The sequence below is a fragment of the Montipora capricornis genome, chromosome 2, assembly GCF_036669925.1.
Source record: "Montipora capricornis isolate CH-2021 chromosome 2, ASM3666992v2, whole genome shotgun sequence".
In the NCBI taxonomy this organism is placed as follows: domain Eukaryota; kingdom Metazoa; phylum Cnidaria; class Anthozoa; order Scleractinia; family Acroporidae; genus Montipora; species Montipora capricornis.
In genome coordinates this window covers 21,452,191-21,471,422 of record NC_090884.1, presented here as the reverse complement: position 1 = coordinate 21,471,422, position 19,232 = coordinate 21,452,191, and the positions used below count along the sequence as shown (strand labels likewise).

Here is a 19,232-nt window from a genome sequence, read left to right as displayed (position 1 = left end):
AAGTTGCATTGTAATCGTTGTCCAATTCGGTCTGTAACCATACTCCTATTAGGCAAATCGGACTCCCGCTACGCGGTCGACCGATTTTGTTAATCACTCCTATGATTAGAGACAGAATTGGACTCCACTCCGTCCTATAGAGGTTTTGCATGGCAAGAACAATGAAAATGTTTTGCATTAGAAAGAACATTTGTTCCTATAGAAAAAAGAATGTATTGTTTCTGCCATGCAACATGGCCGCCGTGCAAAACCTCTATTACTACTATAAACTGACGGAAACGTAAAATTGTTGCAAAATCTGCGGTATCTCTATCTTTGTAAATTGGTTGTGTAGACAGATGTCGCAAAATACATAGATGGTTTTCACAGAGACGTCTTCAAATCTCTAAAATCAAAATCGCAAAGTCTTCTGAATTTGTATTTATAGGAGTTGGAAGATGACTTAGAAATAAATCTTTATCAAGTTTCCAGTTCGGTGACGTCTTTCGTTTCCCAAATACAGCGTTTTGAATTTTCGAATTCTCACTGCGTGACACCATGATACAAAGCTGTTTGGTTGTAAAAATGTCTATCCATATGAATCTTAGCAGTTTGAGCCTATCAAGTACATTAGGAGATGTGTTCATGCACATGTATTCTATCTCATGAGCGAAAAGTAAGCGGTTTGATCGCAAAGTGAACTCCAGATGTTTTCGTCGAGGCAGCCTGTTGTCTTCATACAAAAGTCTATCAAATTTAATGCATTAAACGCTTCGGCAAATGAATTGGACAGGTGGAATATATTTGTTTCCAACAACATTCCAAGGTCTTAGCTCTTTTTATTGAACGGTTTCCTGCAATAGGCCTTTTGCAACTAACGATCACATGGTACAAAATCCGCCATGCTGGAGGGCAAGCTCATTATTATTCCCCCACTGGGACATTAAAACAAAGGCAAGTCAAGCTTGACTGGTTCAGATCTCTTTGTTTTAATGTCCCAGTGGTGGAATAATAATGAGCTTGCCCTCCAGCATGGCGGATTTTGTACCATGTGATCGTTAGTTGCAAAAGGCCTATTTATTTTTTTGTTGCGTGACAGTGAAAACGATGGGGAAAATCGCAATTTTATGGTGGGATGGTGGGAGGAGGAGGAGGGAGGTATCGAAATTCTTACTGCTGTGGTTAATTTCTGTTACCACTGGGTCACGTTATCCCAAGTATAAATTTTGCACACATTGTGTGCCCATTTTTTCTTTCGCGATTGACTGGTGCTGATTTCTCGTGCTGGTAGGCGTAAGCGGCTTCTTATAAAATGTAATTTAAATTAAAGAAAGGAAAATCTTCTGTTTCCTACCTTCGGTGAGGTTTTTGCTTTATAAACGGAGATAATATTTTTTATTCTTATTTTGCTTTCGTTCGTACGGTGCAATATCAGTCAACCTCGCTTACAAGTCGCAATTCCATACTGAATACCTCGCCTCGGTAGCCAATCAGATGGCGAGAATTCTCCCAGCTATGCGATTCTGACGAATTTAGTACGTCTTCCTGCGTTCTGTGATTGGCTGTATTTTCTGTGGAATGGTATAAAATTGGTTTATCACTCACAGCCCGACTCAACACTTAATAGCACCCTTGCTGGAGAAAAGGCATGCTGATCTCAATACCCGGATTCGAACGGGAAATAAATTTAACGAAGCACCAATCTTTTTAAGACAGCCAAGTTGATGAAGTAAATCATTTATGGCCGGTCAACCAGTCAATAGGCCATTTCCGAGTTCATGTCTGCCTCCTCTTCAAAGCGAGTCTAAGTGCAAAGTTTTTGTGATGGTAATTAGTTCTACTTTACATATGAATGAAAACTAATTTTTACAACAAAAACTTCGCACTTAGACTCACTTTGAAGAGGAGGCAGACATGAACTTGGAAATGGCCTATTGCTAATCACTGACTTATGCCAATTCATATCGTGATTAATGAGTTTTATATTTCAGCCAGCTTACTTTACAACCATCTTCTTTCTTTGTTTCTTTCTTTGATGACTTCAGGCAAATGGTAGACTTCTTGCTGGGGCAATTAACAACGTTGTAAATGTTTGGACAGTCACAGGTTTGTAGTCAATTTGACCGAACCCATTCTCGTCACCAGAGCCTCGGATCGACCCAAGGCTCTGGGAAACTCTATGAAGGAGAACATGCGCCGTAGGGCTTTCATGGCCAAAATTGGCTATTTGAATCTTACGGCGCCTTCTCACTCCTCGTGCTAACTTGAATGCACCAATTAGAGACGATTTTGATTGTTCTTCACGAAAACCAATGAGAAGACAATTGGTTCAGGGTTCCCCAGAGCTCTCCTCTCCCTCAGTCAAGAGAAGACCTCTGGGGTCGAGATTGGACCGAACCTTAATTTCTTGAATGCTCGTATAAAGCGGCTCTCATTTGAGTAGCTCAGGAGCCATATTTGCCTTACAGTACAAAATCTTCTTGCAATCATCTTTCTCATAATTTGTCAAGCGATTAAAGAATGTTATGTTTTCAAGCGTTTCAGTGATGTTTGAATTGTTGAGCTTTGATGTAATATTTACAAACTGTATTAACAGGGTAGTCTGTTCAGGAGTTTTGCATGTTGGCGTTTGTGATCACAGCCTCATTTATGCTTATCGTAAACTATCTCCGGAATTTGCTTTCAAAGGGCATTCCACTAAAACTTACAGAAGTTTTTGTAATTTTAACCGAGAAAACTTTCACAGGGAAATTTCTCGACAAGATCGGCCTTATACCAGTGATGTGGGCTGACTGGAAAGCTAAATTTTTGAGTATTGTGAACAGTCATGCTCCAATCAAAACAAAACGTGTAAGGTCACGCAAGATACCTTGGATCACATCAGACCTGCGGAAGGGTATGCTCGATCGCGATGTGGCTAAACGGAAAGCTGTTAAGTCTAACGATCCTCAAGACTGGGCTGTTTACAAAAGGCTACGTAATAAGATCCTATTATGCTAATGCATTTTTTCAGTCTAACTCTCTAGTTTCGAATTCCCCATAATACACTTTGTTTGCCCCCCAAATTTTGCATAAACTATTGTTTTCAAATGCTCTTGGGGATACTGCAATTAAATGATCACCCTTCAACAATTGGAACCAAACTTGCTAATGAGGTACCTCTTGTTACTGACCGTTCAAGTTATGCCTATTACATTGTTAGGAGCAACAACAAGTTCGTTTTCAGTCAAATTAGTAGTAGCAATGTTTTTTCTCTTCTAAATAAATTATCTAAATCCAAAGCAACAGGTCTCGATAATATTTCTGCCAAACTAATTCGGGAATGTGCGGATCTTATCTCGATCCCTTTATGTAATATCTTCAACAAGTCTTTAAGTTCGGGTTCTTTTCCTGATGACTGGAGATGCGCTAGAGTGACTCCATTGTTTAAACAAGGTGAGCGAACTGATGTGAATAATTATCGGCCAATCTCTGTTATCTCAGTAATAGCTAAGGTGTTCTGGAGAATAATATATAATCAATTATATGGTTTTTTGGCTAATGAAGAGATTATCACAAACCAACAATCAGGTTTTCGCTTCTTGCATTCGACTGTCACTGCTCTCTTAGACGCGACTGACAGCTGGGCTGACCTCCTCCTCCTCCTATGATGCTGACGCTGGGTATTTGTTACAACAAATTGGTTGGAAAGACCTGATTGCCCAGCGTCAAATTCAACTAGGTTTAATGGTGTTCAAAGCTCTTATTGATCTGGTTCCTGACTACTTATCGTCTATGTTTACTGAGCGCAGTACGCCAGGCTATGTCTTAAGGGACTCTGCAAACAAATGAAGGGCGCGTTCGATTGACCCTATTCCGGAATAAGAATACGTGGAGTGATGATTAAAACGGTATGTTTGACGCGTTTTGAAGCAGCTAGGATAACAAAAATTTGTTTAAAATAACATTTTAGCAGATATTTGACAATTTTAATATGAATCTCCGTAAAAACGAAGGATTTCTAACTTATATTCCATGTATTCCTATTCCGGAATACGGCCAATCAAACGCACCCTAAATGTCCCCTTACCAAGAACTAACTACCTAAAAAGAGCTTTAGTTATAGAGGTGCAACTCTCTGGAACAATCTACCCTGTAGTCTTAGGCAAGTGAAATCCCTAAATAATTTCAAGAAATTGTTAAATGATCATTTTAGTTAAATTAGAAACACGGCATTCATGGAAAACAGGTGTAGTTTAATGTAATTATAAGTAAGATTTTTTGGACGCAAATTTTTTATTATTGAATATTGTTATGTAGTTGTACATTGTACTAAATCCTGATGGATTTTTAACCGTGTTAAAATAATTAAAGATTAAAGATCTCCGAATTAAACTCCCGAAATTTCTGTAACATTAACGCCCGCATTTTATTCTTATATATAAAACCGAGGCCTTCTTTTTGATAGATTTTGCCTGAGTGATTTTAATGTTTGTAACAAATTTGTAATTTTGCAACATGTTTCAGATGGACGCTGTAATTTAGATATTCAGCCACATCATGTCACGTGTCTGACTTGGCCCGTATCACGTGGTTTTTTGGATACTCAAGTTGGAATTGTGGATTCACTGCTTGTTGGGAGAATTGATGGCTCATTGGCAGTAGTTGAGATGCTCGACCGTAATTCATTTACAAGACTTGAACTCGAAAAGTGTGCAAGACTCGGAGGTAATTTGTTTAAAGGCCCACAGTCGCCCAAAAGTTATTACGGTCATTTGTTTTCAAATGACGACTTGTCCAAATGCGTGATCTGATTGGCTGAATGGTACTCAGGCGAATTACATGGGAAACACGCGTAACATCATGTCAGCTATTTGGGTAATTTTGTGTCACACGAAATTCAGTCACGGTGCGCAACGACTTTTGGGCGAATGTGGGTGTTTAACACTGTATTTATCTGCAATTGAGCGTCTCATAAAGACCCAAACATTGTTTTATGCTTCGCATCCGGAAGAAACGCATGACATTGATTCGGAACTCTAATCTTCTCGCGGTAAAATACGAAAACTGCTGTGCTGTGCAAACGCCCAACAATATTAATATTTAAAGCTGCGTTTTGTCTTCCAGGAGATTCAAGTTATCTTTGCGTAATATGTAGCTCAAATAGTACACGATGTTGTATTGGGACCGTATATCATTATGGGGCATGGAAGATGTCTTAGGTAAATAGCCCCCTGAGAAGACATCTGGTTACTCGTAAAATACTAAATCCCAGAAGGATTGAAGAAAATTAAAGGGAATCAAGAAACATGGCCTTGAAGGCTGACATCTTCATCATCTTCAACTTCCCTGACACCTCACTTTTCACCACAAGTTGCAGCGTGCACTCTGAGCGTCTGACAGCTTTCTAAGACAATAGTTCACTGAAGTTAAGCCCCGTCCGGCGGGAGTAGTATTTGGATGGGTGACCTCAAAATCCACGACTTGTCGTCAGAAACATAGACCGAAAATTCTATTTTCAAGGCGGCTGTCGCCCGGTCGCCTGGGGAGCCTTACTTACGAGCACGGGCGACCAAATTTCTGAACGAATAGCCCGAACGGGCGGAACTTATCACAAGGTGATTCATCCTCACTTTTAATTAATTAATTCTGGGCTCTTGTAAATGACTCGTGCTACTAACTTGAATTTTTAACGCTCAAAAATGCAAACTAAGCAAGGTACATATTTTGTTAGCCTGCCTTATGCAAAACAAATATTGATGCAAAAGTAAATAAATAAATATTGATAGACAGTTTTTAGGAAGAGCAGAAGAAAGTGTTCAGGAAGTGTCGATCGAGAATAAAATATTTTGCCATCAGCAAGATTTTTGCTACGCATTCAATTTTTCTATTGTACTTTTGGCTGCACAAGTAAATCGAAAGTGTTTCAAGTGTTTAAAGATTGACAAGAAATGTGCAAATTCAACTCAAATATCACAATCGCCCAACTCTCGACGTTGACCATTGTTTCTGCAAAGTTAAAATTTTACTCTCCTAAACGAGGTTATTTATCACCAGGTAATTCCATCGTTTTGGAAAAAGCAGCTGCTGCTGAAATATTCATCAGCGTCACAAATTCTTGCACATTTTGGAGCTCATTTTGTTTAAACTCAAGCGAGCTTCCAATACACCTGTTTATGTTCGTGAGTTATGCTGCGCTGCGGGCGTATTGTCACCACGGACATACACTCTTACGCTCTCACACTCTTACACACTTACAACCCGGCGGCAAAGTGTGTAGTGCACTTACAGTGCACTACCACAAAAGCGAAAAAACTAACATCTGTGTGGTCAGTTTTAAGAGAAATGCCCCAACAACACGCGCAAAAAAAAAAAAAAATTGGAAATGGTTAAGAAATGCAGGCTTGGAGGACCAAGCAGAAGCAGTTTTATCATATGGACCGTACGGCCCTGCGTGCGCTTTTATCGTAAAACTATTGGCAAAATCCCAATATGAGGGGTGTACGCATTTTCGCGAGAAGGACCGGAAAAGCCGTACGGCTCTGTTAGGAACACGTACTGCTCTATGCCATGTGATTTTAGAGTATTTCGTCACTTCTAAACATCCGACTTATTTACAACCAGAAAAGCAAATACAAACAAACAACAATAATAGTAATAATAACTGTAACTATAAATACCTTTGTGATGATATATACTAAAACTACTAAAGTACTAGCCTATTTTCATTAGTTCCAGTATGTAAAGTGGCCTGGTATGACGACAGCAATAGTTTCGTGGCTGGCTTTATGGACGGCGTTATATGTTTAGCAAGGAAACACCAGGAAGAAAAAATTAAGATCGTGGAAGCGCACAAGGTGAGTTCAGTAGTGTTGGACAATGCCCTAAACAACACCAAAGGTGACGTGACAACGTTGCGGATTTTAATCCCAATTTGTTTTCATACATTTAAACTGCGGAGTGTGTAGGTCTCAGTGAAAGTGAGTCATCGCGGTTATGAGGCAACTTGAGCAGTTTGCGTTTGCAAAAACATTCCAAGAATAACCGACAATACTTGCACATTTTCTATTGGCATATTCAAATGCGCTTTACAAGCAAGTGATCTATGGGTGAGATCGGACAGCAGCATATGTAGGCGCCACTGGCAGCCGCTATTAGCTCATTAGCGATCTCACCCAGCACATAAATGAATGAAATGAGGCCTGACCACAACACCGGGAGCTTCGTGCCCTACTCTTACGAATAGTGTGTGGGTTCTTTTACGTCCCACTGGGTTCATTTGGGAACATTGAAAGGTTGTGAGACGGGGCCTACGGTTTATAGACCACTTTTACATTCTTTTATGTTAATTAGACCTACTGCCCTAATTTGAAACAAAAAAAATCTTGAAATTTGGTTGTCGTAGCGAGGCTAGAAAAACTTAATAGCATTGAAACAAAGTAATATTTTATATTGCTGCCATTATGAAAGAGGTCTATAGTCCTTATCCGAGAAGCCTGGAAAGTCTTAACCATTTGCGGATGTAATTACAAAGGCAGCACTTTGTTGATCCTGCCGGAATCGAACTCACGACCTCCCGCGTGACAGCCCGATGCTCAACCAACTGAGCCACCAGTGCGCGGTAAAGGCCCTGCCAAATGGCTTCAACATTTTCTTCAACAAAACGTTCCATTTTTTTAATGCTGTTGAGCGAAACGTCAAGCGAAGTTTCATTTCGTTTCTGCGGATTCCGCAAACCAAGAACATGCATGCACAAATGGGGAATGAGTTGCGTGCAATTTTGACCAGCATGGAAGAATCCTATAGTCAATAAAGTTTCAATGTGGGAATGAGATCTCAGCTTTTGTGTAATGCGGTAGGGTGGGTATGATGACGTACCAAATGTCCTAATTGTCTTGCCTGTTGATTTGTACAGGGTTTGATAATTGGTCTGCAGTTTGATCCCAAAGGAGAAGCATTTGCTTCTTGTGCGGAAAGCGAATGTGTCAAGGTAAAATTCATTCCAAGAACAGTTAAAATTTGTTGAAACTTCATAATTAAGTGTGAAATTAATGTAATTGGTTTGAACTGTATTGGTCTACGATCCTATTAATTGATATGAGTGCATCGTCGTTATCAAAATCAATATGCCATTTAGTGGCTTTATTTCCATTCGAAGTAGAAGAAGCCTCGAATGCCGGGCAACCGTCAAATAAAAACGTCTACGCTAATTATTTAAGCGTTGCATGTGGTTTTTGTTTGCAGATATGGTATGAAGTAGACGACAGTATTCTACTTAGACATTCTGTCCACCCCAAGAGTTCATGTATATCTTGTTTTAAATGGTTCAGCAATTCCAACACACAAGACGCATCGTCACTTTTGGCTATGTAAGTGCAATGTTAGACACTATGTTTGTGTGTTACTGCTCTCCAAAACGTTTAAGGCCAAAAAAGCCATTCGTCAAACGGTTGATACTCGTTTCTCAAAGTCATTAATAATTCATAACTTAATAAGCCAATTGCATCGCCCCATTCTGGTCACGCGGACGAGTACACAAAACGTTGATTCACTAAATGAATTTAAAGCACGTGTGGTTTGAAATTAATTAATTTCAAAAACAAAACACAAAATGGCTCTTTATTATAATTCTAATCTTCAGTTCGAAAATACGAGCTGCCCATTTGTTTTTATAATGGGTAGAATTCGGAACAGGACTGGCCACACAATCTTCTTCCTCCTCTCAGCTTTTTAGAGGGTATGGAAATCTGCTCTCTGCAAAAAAAAAAAAAGATTGAAATTATGATTTATTTTGTTTGAGAAGTAATATATCAAACACGAGAAGGAATGTTTCATACAATACAATACATAGGGGCTTTTCAGGGTCAATAAGTAAACGAAACAACAGAACACAACTGGCCGGAGGCAAACCAGTTGGCTATTTACAAGTGCAGCTGGAAAGTTGAACCAGGGACTACCAGGATCAAATTCAACGAGTGGTCAGAGCAAGTCTTGAACCCGGGTTCTCCGGATCTCAAGGCAAGCTCCCTAACCACTGCGCCACACTGCCTCCTCCTCCTCCTTCATCGGATATCCAAACACAGAGAAGCGAGTTTTTAAACCGATTTCGAGTGTTTGATATTGCTTCTCAAAGGAATCAGCATTTTAAGAGATATTTCGGATCAAAGTTGGCGAAATTTTATGCTAATTAAGATCACATATCCAAACTTCCTTCACGGTAGTGATTTCTTTTGTTTTTGGCTTATGAATTATTAATGCGTTCGAGAAGTAATTTTAAAACCTTGCGCGTCGTGCTTCATTGGATTTCCAAACGCACGAAGCATTTAATTTTTTTTGTGTTTGGAAATCCAATTAAGCACTCGCACTCGTTATTGAAATATTACTTCAAAAACAGTTTTTGAAAAGCCGGTCGTCTTGTCTATAGCACAAACCACAAACCATTGCAATGCTTCATGCCCTGAAACGAAGCACATGCCAGGGGCCCCCTTTTAGGAAGCTTGTCTTTCAACAGATTTATAATACCGAAAAGAAAAACAATTTGCGAAGTTTCATGCCAAAAGGACGGTAAAAGAGTTCAGGGTTAATATGCCGGTTTTTTGCGTTGATCTATATGTCTTTACTCTACCACAGTCTTGAAAGTGGGTTTTACTTGATTAATTTACTGGAATCTCACTACGTTTTGACAGAATCACATGTACGGTGTATTTAACTTCTTACTCCGTAACGATGATCTTGGAATGAGTACAAACATGTATTTTTCTTAGGTATGACCTTCAAAGAAAAACATTTTTATTTAGTTTGTGTTTACTTGGCAGAGGAGATACTACTGGTTTGATATGTGTATGGAAAGTACCCCTAGAAACAGATAACAAGCATCTTTGCGAGATAGTCAAGGCATTCGTGATCTCACAAAAACAGTGCAATTCCAGCTCCTCCATGGATTGTAGAATAGCTGCTCTTGAATCAGCTAATTTAATGGAGTTATCAAGAATGGAAGCTGAGGATAACTCTGAAAATAAGCCATGCACCGTGTATAGCTTTGATGATATCCTGAAAGCAAGCCAAGGAAAGTACCAAAATGAAAGCGGGACACTGTCCCTTATCTTTGAAGCCCATGGTCACAGTGGTGTGGTTTCGGCTCTGTCCTTTAATACAAACGGCAAATTTCTAGCCAGTGGATGCAGTGATGGAGTTGTCAACATCTGGTCAATGCAGGTGATTGATTTATGACCATTGAATTTTTGGATGACCATTTGTTGTTTCAGGTTGATGTTAAGTTAGAACTCAGTTACTTTCCATTTCGGAAGACAAACATCCACTTAATTTGTAGTAAAAACAGGATATGTGTTATTAAAATTTAAACTTCTTTTGTAGCTTTTACAGGTGTTTCGCTGTAGAGAACGTCGTTTGTCAATTAGTATTTTATAATTATATAGGCATAATTTTATTGGTGTCGCAAAATTCCGAAAATAAGCCCCTCAATGTATAAGCCTCTCCAAATATAAGCCCCCCAAAGCGGTAACGCAAAAAAAACCCCGTTAAATCGCCCGTCCAAATAAAAGCCCCCCGGGAGCTTGTACTTGGAAAATTGCCCTCAAATTCAAAGAAAATCAAAGCAAAAACGGTAAATTTACTTCCAACCATAAGGCTAGCCCAATCGATTTGGAAACGCAAATTTCCCTCCGTAGATAAGTCCCTCCGAATATAAGCCCCTCCAAACATAAGCCCCTCGAAAAGGGCCTTTGAAAAATATAAGCAGCGGGGCTTATTTTCGGAATTTTGCTGTATATCGTGTAACATCAATTTAGTTAATAGAGTGGACTGGTTTGGAAGCTCGGCAAACATCAAAGGAGCAAAAAAAGATGCCAAGATTTAGGTTGGAAAGTCCACGACCGTGCACAATCTTTTGTTTTGCGCTCATAGACTATGCATGAATTACGTAACCAACACGTTTCTATTGGTTATTTCCTCAGTATGGATGATGATGATGTTCATAATAATAATAATAATAATAATAAACTCATCATCATGAAGTTAACAGTAAAAAGCGTTTAATTATTGCTGAATCTTATAAGGCCTAGCTTAACCGCTCTGCCATATAGAAATGTTTAAATTGAATAAAGCACATCAAATCAAATACTGGTTATTTATTTAGGACGCATGTTTGCACTCATCCTTGACCACATATGCGAGTAAAACGAGAATAAAATACTACTGCTCGGATTTGCAACTTAAAAAACTGAAGAAAACGCTAATTTGAAAAGTTATGAAATGTAGAGCTAAATTGTTGATTGATTGTTGAATGTTTATCCTCCCCACTGGACCAACCTACTTCCCTAAAAAAAGTAATTATGAGTATTATGCCTGGCGGTCGCTATCAGCCTTCTTATTGGTTGACATAAGAAAGTTGATTCTGAGAATCAGTGCAAAATGCAGTGGATATTTCGCCCGAAGATTATTCATTAATCTGTATTTAAGGAGTGCCAGGTATTTAAGATCAGAATTCACTTACTTGAAGCCGGTCTTTTTATCTGTTGTGATACTAAAAAAATAGTCGTTGATTTCATAGCGTCTATTTATCATTGTGGACTTGGCGGGGAGATAACATGTTCGTCATTGTCTGTCCTAAAACCTTGCTTGTTCTCTTAAGCAGTCTTGCAAGAAGAGAGCGGAATTATCATCCTGAACTTGAAAATTGCTTTTGATTTTGCCAAGCTGCTACAGCAACAAAGCTCTACCTTTTTTCAAGAATTGAAATACTTTAAATCACCGCAAAACAGTTCTGCTCAAACCTCAAAAGTCCTTTCTTCTTTACAGGATGGAGTGGTGGCACAGACTTATCAGCAGTATGATCCTCTGTTGTCGCTTGTCTGGGCTGGAGAACAAGGCGTTGCAGCTGGTTTCAAAGCAAACAATGTATGGTTTTATTTTCTAGAACCTCAAATCATTGTTAACTTTTTCAGTCCTGTTAGGCATCTCAGATTTGTTAAGTAGTGCTCCGAGTACAGTGCAAATGAGAAGTATGCTTTTGCATTTAACTGCTAAATCTTAATGACACTTACTTCCTTAGAAATCCTTTCAAGGAAACCCCGTAATTCATTTGAAGCTGTTGTCAAATGCTTACTCCGGCATGGACTACCATCACCTTCCTTCGAGCTTTGTTCCATAAGCAGGGCCTCTTCTTGCAAACCCATGCAACGGGCCAAATGCCGACTCAGTAGTCCCTTCCAAAAATTTTCATTCAGAAAAGTAGATAACTGTAAATGGAAGCGGGTACTCATTTGACTCATTTGTTCAGTTGTGCAAACAACAAGGAAACCACATTCGAAGATGGTCGATAAATCGAGGGTGAGAAGATTCGCTAGCGTAGATTGGAAACTGGCTGATTTCTTACGAACTCTTCGATAAAAGTTTAGGACATTGGCCCAAGAGTGCGGAAGAAAACATCGAAGTGGCGTATCACAAAATACTGGGGGAATATCCAAAGTAACATAATGTGGGGTCTGTCTCAATACGAGACGAGACTGACGTTATCGTCGGGTAGATGTAGAGAACAATAGAAATCTAACCACTGTGTAATTTTGCTTTCTATGTTCTTTTACTCAGCCTAGTTGGCATAAAAACGCAACATATAAATTCCAAAATGTCAAAAGCAACAGCCCTGTTAAGTTACACGGCTTGGACGTAATGAGAATGGTACTTCGGTTCTTCTTCTTATTTCGGTGAGACAAAGAGACTTTATATGCTTCTATTTCTTGTCGACAGGATGTTGTTTTGCTGCAGTTTAATGACAAGTGCTATGAGAAGAATCGGTTGGTCGTCTGGGCTCGAGAAAAGTTGAAACGGCTTGGTATTAGTGGTTTGAACGAAGCTCGTTATTTCCGCATGCTCCTTGAAAGATTACCAACATTGCTTCAAGTTCAGTATTCATATGAAAAGGTATTTACTGGTCTTTCCAACAGGTACAACCTACACACTCGTGTTGTTCCACATGGTAATTTTTGGCACATTTTTATTTTGCATAGCGAACATTTCATTGACCAAAGCAGGCATCCTATTTTCAGAGATTGAAAAAGCATCCACAGATTGGAAAGAAAATTCTTGTCACTCGTTTTTTTTTTTTTTTTTTTTGCTGACATCTATTGTTAACACGAACATTTTCTTTAGTCTCCTTCACGCTCAAAGGTTGGCGTTATCACGCACCAACTTTGTTTCCTCGTTGGTTATCACTTAAACGACACCGAGTTGTGAGGTACATCTAGTCTTTGCTTAGGTGCAGCACAACTTCCTTTTCTTTTCAGAGTCAAATCAATCAAGGCAACCAGCTTGTTCATAGCCCATTTCTTCAGTCCCTTTGTTCGTTAGGAATAGGCTTGGACGTCGATAAAGTGCTTGGTGATCGCCGTGAGAAACAAGATTCTTCGTTGTCTTTAAATGATGACAATTCAGTTGTTCCAGAATGGAGCTGGCTTCATGGTTTTGCCACTGCAGTGAGGGCCGCTGATGCTCTCACCTATAGGAAGCCATTTCCTGAGGAATTTTCTTTGCCAGAGGAAGAAGCGGTTGACAATGAAATAGCTTATCAACCCATGGTAGGTTTGCAGTGAACACGAGCTTCTCATCCACACGAAATTGCACTTGACCGCCTTTAATGACTAACCCTAACCCTACCCACACACCTCATTTGATTAGTATTTTTGAAAAGCCGATTTATTTTACAAGACATCTTGTTTGTTTGTTTGTTTGTTTGTTTGTTATTTACTTATTTGTTTAAGCAGGTTGAAATTTTGGCAGCTGTTTAGCTGATGTGGACCTGCTATACCCACCCACCCATATACACACAGAGGACAGCCACAACACCGGGAACTTCATCCCCTACTCTTCTCGAATAGTGTGTGGGTTCTTTAACGTCCCACAGGGAACTAATGAACATGGAAGTTATTTGTGAGACGGGACCTCCAGCTTATCGTCCTTTTCCGAGAAGACTTGAAAGTCTAACCATTTGCGGATGTAATTACAAAGGCAGCACTTTCTCCTCAGTTATTTAAAGACCCTGAGTGTTGGTCCGGCCGAAGTCGAACTCACGACCTCCCGCATGGCAGCCCGGTGCTCAACCAACTGAGCCACCGGTGCGCGGTGCGCAATAATTCACCTTAATTTCTTGAATTCTCGCTCCTTAATTCTTGAGTGCACGCTCCTTCAAATTTGTTTAGAGTGATTCACGACCAATAATGCTCCCAACAAGAACAGTACCGCTTCTGATCCACCTTACGACTCTATATCAAATATGATCACTGTAACTTTTTTTACCTTTATATGATTCAGCGGCAATATATTGTCAATAGATTGTGATGTGCCATTATCTCATTAGGATAACACAAGCTGGACCCTGTGCATGGACAAGGAAGTTATGCAATGGGCTCAGCAGCATCCTGAAGATTGGAGTGGTGGAGATCAGTATGAGGCGTTTCTTTGGGGGGGAGGGAGGCATGGACAGCTCGCTGAGGCTGGAAAGGGGGTTAACGTGCCAACCCTTGTGAAGTCATTTGGACGCGCTCAGCAAGTAGTCTGTGGTCAGAATTGCACTTTTGTGTTATTAACCAATGGAACAGTGCAGGCTTGTGGTGAAGGAAGCTATGGGAGACTTGGAATGGGCAATTCTGATGACTTGTTCTCTCTTAATGTTCTCTCCACCCTGCAAGGTTGGTATAATTCAATTCAGGGGTGCCTTTGAACTTTGTCCATCCCGTTTCCCTGGATCATTGAAGGACTGCCTTTGTCAGGTTCCATTTGTAATTTCACTGTTGGTTATGTTTCAGGCACCATGTGCCAATTGTGAATGATTATTCCATATGTGCTCTTTTGACAGTAGCAGAATCTGTTTATATTTTCCCGCACTGATTCCGTGGCACAGTCTCGAAAGTTAAAGATAGGAAGATTAATTTCCAGCTGCTTAGTTGTCCATTGCAAATTAGTTAAAGTTAGCACAAAAACGTCTTCTGAAGTTGCATTTTTTGTCTATTACTGCTTCCAAGCCGACTTATCTATACTAAGATTCGCATTTCCAGTATTGCAAACGTCTGTAGTGAAATGCTTATGACGGTATTCCCAAAGTTGTTTTGGAAGGAACGGATTTTAAGATTTTAAGGACGAATGACGACTGCGAAAAATGAACCTGAGGAACATCATAGTGTTTTGCTTGTATTTACAGGCTATGTCGTTATCCAGTTGGCAACTTCATGTGGTTCCGACGGTCACTCCCTGGCTCTTACTGAGAGTGGTGAAGTGTTTAGCTGGGGAGATGGCGATTATGGCAAGCTTGGACATGGTAACAGTGATAGACAGAGGAGACCCAGGCAAATTGAAGCACTCAGAGGAGAGGATGTTTCGTTTGTAAGTAAATAAGTGCACGGTGTTTTCATTGAATAAATGAATGAATTGTTGTCTTGCAAGTTTGATTCAATTTTGTTTACGCACCAAATTACGGTACACCAATTTTCAAAGTCTTTTTGCCCGGAATTACATATATACTAGTATCAATGTTTTGCCTTTTTTCACACTTTTTATTTATATATCATTTTAAATGGGAAATGTCTTGTTCATCTTATTGCAGTTGGCTTGCGGCTTCAAACACTCAGCCGTCGTCACTTCAGATGGTAAACTCTTTACTTTTGGGAATGGAGATTATGGTCGCTTGGGACACGGGAATACTACTAACAAAAAGCTGCCAGAAAGGGTCATTACGTTAGACAACAAACAAGTTGCTCAGGTAGTTGGAAGAAAGTGTAGCGTAGTTTATTTAAAATTACACATTGTCGCATCAACAAGAATAATTACAGTGTGTTTGCAATTCAAGACGAATTCAAAAATAAGAAAGGTTCACAAATTGGGAATAGAACAGTACTCTAGGCACCGGGGTACAGAAGTTATAAATGCAAAATTTGCAAGAAAGTAAACTAATGCTAACAATACCTAGTATCATCAAAGTATAAACGTTAAGGGTATAACATAATTTTAGACGTGACAGTGGCGCTGGAGAAAAACTTCTTTTCTTTTCTGTTCTACGTTTGTACTAGCTCCTGTTTCTTGAATTTCTGACAAAGTATTGTTGCCTACACCCTGGTCTTTGTCAGATGTTGTGAAAGAGGGCTACCGTCATGACGTTTTTCCAGAGTTTTCCCACAGAGGTCATCACACCGGGTATTCAATCTTAGGCAGCCAGCCAACCGTAAAGCCTCGATATATGATTGACCGGGATAGATCATACGCAAGGCTCGTTCTTAAAATTTCTCTAGTTGCTCTGATAGCTCATTGGTCGGGGCGTAATGTCTTTCTACGCAGAAGAATTCTAAAATGGAGCGCATAAGGCCGGGCAACGTAAATGGAAAAGAGGTCAGTGGTTTGAACACCCCTGCGGCGCAAAACGCGGAGTATATGTTAGCGCTTTGATGTCCTGGCCACCACTGAGGTGTTGTGTTCAATTCATTGTGAAATTCTTAACAATTAGCCAAGGCACTCTGTGACGAAACTATTTCCAACTCTTGAGCATCAGTTGTCAAAGCGGGTAGCCTGAGTTCTCCCCGACCTTCTAGACATCTTGTTTACAGCACTCCATTACGGCAGTCATCTTTAAAGTTCATTACGTGTTCTGCTTTGTTTTTATGGAACGATCTTTTCCTATCAGCAATTTCCTGTAGAACTATATATCGTTAAGACTTCCAGCGGGGGATGTTCTGCGAGTGTAATGCTTTCCGCCACTCTTTAATAAGCGATTTAATAGCGATCAATAGCTTTGGTCAATCGTGATGCAAAGAAACGGTGAGTTCATCAACCGTATGGTCTGGGTCGAACTCACTCAACTAATCATGGGCGGTACTCCACCGTCCAAAAGCATCAATCGCAGACTGGGACGTAACGCGTTTTAACAGTTCTAGCATCCTGTCTGTAGATTCTTAGTTTCTTTCGCTTTACAGTCATTACAATCATTTTACATCAAGTTTAATTTTTATTCGGGGCAATGTCTGATAAAGTGCTTAAGGGTAAGTAAGAATTAAGGGACTATAATAATTTTCTCTTGCAAAATTCCATTCTAGGTGTCTTGTGGTTTAAACCATACCCTAGCTCTGTCTGCAGATGGTAACACAGTATGGGCCTTCGGTGACGGTGATTATGGGAAACTTGGATTAGACAGCACTACAGCCAAACCTTCACCAAGACCCATCGACACTTTTACAGGTGTTGGTGTCAAGAAAGTTTGTTGTGGTACTCAATTCTCCGTGGTTGTAACAAAAGACGGGAGACTTTACACTTTCGGACAAGGTAAAGTAACAACAACAGTAGCTATTCTTTTATTCGTTCAATGAAAGACATATATACGTTGTTTTCTGGCTGGGAGGTCTGTATAGTGCAGAACTCTGACCGAGGTCTTGCAAATGCTTTTTTAGGACCCATGCAAGTGTTTCGCTACACGGACTGACCCTTGGCTTGTAAATAACTATTTTTTCCATCCTTCCTTCTCCACTCTCTTCCTCCGAGAAATCACTTTTGTAATAGTTACTCGCATCGTGCTGGATAGCGAATGCAGTAAGCGACTTACAAACTAAACGTTTCAAATTTTTTTTTTTTTTAATTGTTTCCTCGTGTCTAATAAAAACTAACTTTTGTATGTAAACAGATTCGGTATCAAAAAAAATTGGACATTTAAGGTCAATGACAAAAACTCTCAGAGCGTTACCGTGCCCGTGGGGTAAAAATAGGAAATCCGGACTGTGCGAAGAACCAATCAGATTGCAGGATTCGATAGCGAGCCCTCTTGGGAAAAAATAAAACCTTTTTTGTGAACAAATTTTTACTCTAAACCGTAATCAAAAGACCAAGGATTTCGTTTTTATTTTTGCATTTGAAGAAGAACCGTAAGTTGCTTTTGTGTTAAATGTGCATGGTTTTGTAACTTTCAGAGCGTCTAACAGGACAGCCCGAAGGTCGACTCCGAAGTCAAAACAAACCCCTTCAGGTGCCCGCTCTCGCCTCACATTTCATCGAGGATATTGCGGTTGGTGCTGAACATGTGCTTGTGTTGACAAGTTCTGGGGACGTTTGGGGCTGGGGTAACAATGCTGAAGGTCAGCTTGGACTGGGAAACAATACCACTCAGCGTCAACCAGTTATTCTCCCGAATTTGCGAGGAAAAAACATCACGCAGATTTCAGCTGGTAGGAATCATAGTGCCGCATGGACAGCACCAGTCCCCCCTATGAGAACACCTGGGACGCCCTTGCCCCTGCAGCTGGGCCACCCTACAGCAATTCCCCCACAATTCCCAGCGATCAAGGAACTGGACACGCGGGGAGTTAGGGCACGATTGCGGGTGCTGTACCATTTCTCAGATTTAATTTCCTCGTCTTGGCGCCTGATGAACTTCAAGCTTAGTGAGGTACTGTAGTTATGTTAACAGTACTTAACAGTAATTAAGGTCTTTTCGCATTTCTGGTTTCTTTGACATGCAAACTTTTAACATGCTTCCCACTTCATCGACAAAATAGCTACCTTTGCATTAAACGTCGAGTACTACTACGTCCACAGTTTACGTTTGGAGGGGAAAGTTTTTCCAAGGGCGCGTGCTTATTAAAACAAATAACCTTAAGTCTTACTTCTACACAAAATCTTAGTCTTTAAGAACTCTACACCGCTATATATCCTTTGAGTTGTTAGGGTTACGGTTGTTGGGTGCTCGTGTGTTAAAAACTCAACATGTAAACATATAAGGTAATTCTTGTTGTATCGTTTACTCTTATTTATTATATGGCTTGTGTTTGTAGCCGATATAACGCGCGCTCTGATTGGCTAATTGTGACTGAATTGTAGGGCATTATTCTCTCGTAATGCCCACGGGCCGATTACGGGCTTGCAAAAACAAAGCAAAAGGTAATTAAAAAGCCATATAATAAACTACTTACTAACCGAGCTAGCTCGAGCCGTACTGGGGAATATTGGCCCTCGGTCGTTTTTGTACGGACCTCGCTGCGCTCGGTCCGAACTGCCACGACCTCGGGGCAATATTCCCCAGTACGGCCCTCGCGCTCGGTTAGTAAGAAGTTAGTAATTCTTTGTTTAATAGCAATTTTAAAATATTAAAAAAATAATTTTTTTTGAAAAAACTCTATACCGATTAGGTCAATCTCACTTGCAGCCGGGATGCCTTGTTATCATCATCATCATCCACCAGACGTGGGTATTCCCATATACCGCTAGTAATAGTTTTCACTACATCTGCC

At 40.1% G+C, this 19,232-nt stretch overlaps 1 protein-coding gene across 1 annotated transcript in view; it reads left to right on the top strand.

Moving 5' to 3' along the window:
* Nucleotides 1-19,232, top strand: part of LOC138039074 (probable E3 ubiquitin-protein ligase HERC1) — a 47,635-nt gene that overhangs the window by 15,256 nt on the left and 13,147 nt on the right. Inside the window, exons 15-28 of the mRNA XM_068885242.1 lie at nt 2,025-2,085; nt 4,486-4,686; nt 6,691-6,815; nt 7,874-7,948; nt 8,203-8,327; nt 9,774-10,173; nt 11,776-11,874; nt 12,724-12,897; nt 13,260-13,550; nt 14,330-14,660; nt 15,170-15,351; nt 15,572-15,727; nt 17,052-17,277; nt 17,916-18,391. Of these exons, the coding sequence (XP_068741343.1) occupies nt 2,025-2,085; nt 4,486-4,686; nt 6,691-6,815; nt 7,874-7,948; nt 8,203-8,327; nt 9,774-10,173; nt 11,776-11,874; nt 12,724-12,897; nt 13,260-13,550; nt 14,330-14,660; nt 15,170-15,351; nt 15,572-15,727; nt 17,052-17,277; nt 17,916-18,391 (2,922 nt within the window). The remainder of the gene's footprint in view (nt 1-2,024; nt 2,086-4,485; nt 4,687-6,690; nt 6,816-7,873; nt 7,949-8,202; nt 8,328-9,773; nt 10,174-11,775; nt 11,875-12,723; nt 12,898-13,259; nt 13,551-14,329; nt 14,661-15,169; nt 15,352-15,571; nt 15,728-17,051; nt 17,278-17,915; nt 18,392-19,232) is intronic.